Genomic DNA, 3083 nt, shown 5'->3' on the forward strand with positions numbered 1-3083 from the left:
GTTCGTGTGTGTGTGTCATGCGGAGAGGTCGTCTGCCGACATCCAAGCTCCAAGGTACCCCAGGGTTTGCCTGCGGGGAGGGATTAGGGGCGGAGAGATTCCGGGACAGAGCGATGTACGGACAGACCAACGGACAGGCAGACAGACAGACAGACGAATGGGCGTCAATGGACACACAGACGGAAAGACACAGTCAGATGGATAGACAGACAGACAGACGGACAGGACAGGAGCTCTCCCGAGTCGGTCGGTTTTGAAATTTTGGAGTCGTTCACCGAACACCGTGCCGTACACTGCTGCCTGCCGTACACCTTTGAATCACACGCTTACCTACCTTGAGCGCGCTCAGCAGCGAGCCCGGACCCTCGTGGCCAAGCAAGTGACTAATGTACGAGTCGGCCTTGCTGCCGTACAGCCGCTGCATCGGCGGCAGCTGGAAGGTTAATTTCAGCTCGTGGCCGTCCCGCACAGCGGGCAGCACGTGGAGGAAGCGACCCTGTCGCGGGGCAGGGAATGTGTGTGAGAGCGAAGGCGGGGTAGGTGGGTTATTAACTTAGGGTTTATGGGTTTCAGGGTTTTAGGGTTTCAGGGTTTTAGGGTTTTAGATCAAGGAAATGTTTTTCAAAGGAGAAGGTAAGGGGGAGGAGGGTTAATGGAAAAGGACCACCGGACCACCACGGACTCACTGACGACTGATTTGCGACACATGCGAGTGTATGTATGTGTGTCGGTATGTGTTTCAGTGGGGTCACCTCGGGTATGGTAGCCTAAATCCCCCCCCTCCCCTTCCCCCCCAAACTTCTACCACCACCACCACCACCACCACCACCACCACCACGCAGCCCACCTCAAAGGGCGGCTCCAAGGCCGCAAAAGAGGGTTGAGGGCCCCGGCCTGACGGCATGGCTCCGAAACCATCCACCACCATTCGAGCCAGCTCGTCCAGCTCCTCACCCCCCAACACCACCAAACAGCTGCGGTCGGCGCCGTACTGACGACTGTTGGCAGCATAGCGGAGGTTGGCGGGCGGGGGGGGGGAGTAGGGACCGGCCGGGGAGGATTGTGTGGGGGGGAGAGGGGACGAGACTGAGGAGCAGGCACTCAGCAGGGTGTTGGAGGTGAGGGTAGCATGACATGGCGGTGCAAGGATAAGGATGAACAGAAGGAAAAGCGGAGAACACACAGCGGAAGAGGGCAAACAACTGAGCAGCAAAAAGGTTGGGAGGCCAGGACAGGACGTCCGAAGGGTCCACAACACCAAGAGGTCCCGGCGGGGGGTCCCGCGAGTTAGGGTTTTAGGGTTCGGGGGAGGGGGGGCAGGAGACGAACCACGAACCAGTGAACGTATGGGGTTCGAAGGGGGGGGAGAAATGGTGAAGGGACGCCAGCCCACGAGTGAGTCGTACATGTGTCGTACGTGTACCACTTACTTGTAGTACTCGAGCAGTCTTCGCCGTACGTCCAGTCCCGCCAGCCGCGGCTGCTCCCAGAGGCTGGCCTTGTTACCCCAACTGAATTTCCGGTAGATGTGGCCCGGCCGGGACTGTGTGTGCGTGTGTAAGGGGGGGGAGGGGATGCGGGGGGGGGGAAAGGAGGGTGGAAGGGGAAGGGGAGGGTGCGGGGGGGAGGAGGAGGGAGGAAAAGGGGGTGTGCGAGAAGGGAAAGACTAACCTCGAGGAGCTAATCTCGGAGCGCTCGCGAAGGCCGAATAATGTGTCGTACAGACCATTGTGTTGCAGACTGGGAAGGCCGCTAGGTGGCCGGGGTAGATCGGGCGGCGCTCCCTCCCCCCCCCCTCCCCAGCTGTCCTGCTCTCTACCCCCCTCCCTTCCGGTTACCGTGTGGCACATGATTTGCGCCAGGAGGCAGTGGTCGTCCTGGAGCACCTGACAGAACTCGCTGTCCACTGCCAACACCTGGCGGTGGGAGGGGTGGGAGGGGGGTGAAGAGGGGGTGAAGAGGGGGGTGAAGAGGGGGGTGAAGAGGGGGGGAAGACGAACCACGTGAACGAGTGAAGCTGATTGCAAGGAGGTTATAGACTAGGATACGGCAGAAGTACGTCAGCCATGACTAAGAAGTCGGCGCTTGTGAAGGAGGAGTCTTCGCAAGGGTGGGAAGGGTGAGCGAGCGAGAGAGAATGGGAAGTTAGTCCTAGGTTGGGGCCACAGTCCAGCTCGTGCAAGGCAAGCAGCACGGCCGTGATGACGACCCCCCCCCCTCCTCCTCCTCCTTCACACACCCCGCTGCTCCCGCAGCGCCCAAGGGGACTATCCTCTCCCAAGGGGCTTTCTGCACAGCTCCTCAGCACAATGTGCCGTACCACCACACGCGGGCCCCGTCAGCACACGTCCGTACGACCACCACCTCCCACATACCCGCCTCGCCATCCCCACACCCCAAACTACCTACCCCCCCCCATACCAGTCCGACGCCATCACCAGCAGCTCCCCACGAACCCCGCAGTCGTTGACACACACCACCAACCCCCAACCCCTCCCACACGCCCCCTAAAGGGGGATGACAAGGGTGTCTTTGGTTCCCCTTTAGTGTTCGTCCCCTTTAGGGGAACCGAAGGGGGGTTCCCCTAGCTGTCCCCTTCTTGAACACCTAGCTGTCCCCCCACCCGGCAGCCCCCCCCACCTCCCTCTCCATGCTACCCTCATTGCACAGCGGCGCAATGAAGAACTGCGCGAAGCGGTCCAGCGCCCCGGCCAGGTGGGCGGGGGCCACCTCGAAGTGGTAGTTGGTGACCTCCTGGGGCATGGGGTGCAGACGTGTGCGTATGTCTGTATGTCTGTATGGGTGTATGTCTGTATGGGTGTATGGGTGCTGGGGTGAAGAAAGGAGAGCACGTTGCGGAGGGTTCAAGCGAATCCAAATCCCGGTAGAATTGCGTCCCCGATCCTCCCCGATCGGAAAAGGACGAGTGTGGGAGGGCGGGCGGGGAGGGGGGGAACGGCTACGCGGGCTAATTTAGTGTCTTGGGGGGAGTGAGCCGAGTGAGCTGTGGGCTGTGGGCTTCTGCAGACTTCTCCCGGTCCCCCCCAACCCCTCCTTCCTACCCCCTAACCCCCCTACTACNC

The 3083-nt window shown here is 61.1% G+C and overlaps 1 protein-coding gene across 1 annotated transcript in view; it reads right to left on the minus strand.

Annotated features, from left to right (window-relative positions):
- Window positions 1-3083, minus strand: part of VOLCADRAFT_94734 (uncharacterized protein) — a gene marked incomplete at both ends in the record, with an annotated part of 17793 nt that overhangs the window by 13166 nt on the left and 1544 nt on the right. The window contains 5 exons of the mRNA XM_002953948.1: window positions 331-496; window positions 848-998; window positions 1431-1543; window positions 1839-1916; window positions 2641-2754. Coding sequence (XP_002953994.1) covers window positions 331-496; window positions 848-998; window positions 1431-1543; window positions 1839-1916; window positions 2641-2754 — 622 coding nt within the window. The remainder of the gene's footprint in view (window positions 1-330; window positions 497-847; window positions 999-1430; window positions 1544-1838; window positions 1917-2640; window positions 2755-3083) is intronic.

The sequence above is a fragment of the Volvox carteri genome (assembly GCF_000143455.1).
Source record: "Volvox carteri f. nagariensis unplaced genomic scaffold VOLCAscaffold_39, whole genome shotgun sequence".
Classification (NCBI taxonomy): domain Eukaryota; kingdom Viridiplantae; phylum Chlorophyta; class Chlorophyceae; order Chlamydomonadales; family Volvocaceae; genus Volvox; species Volvox carteri.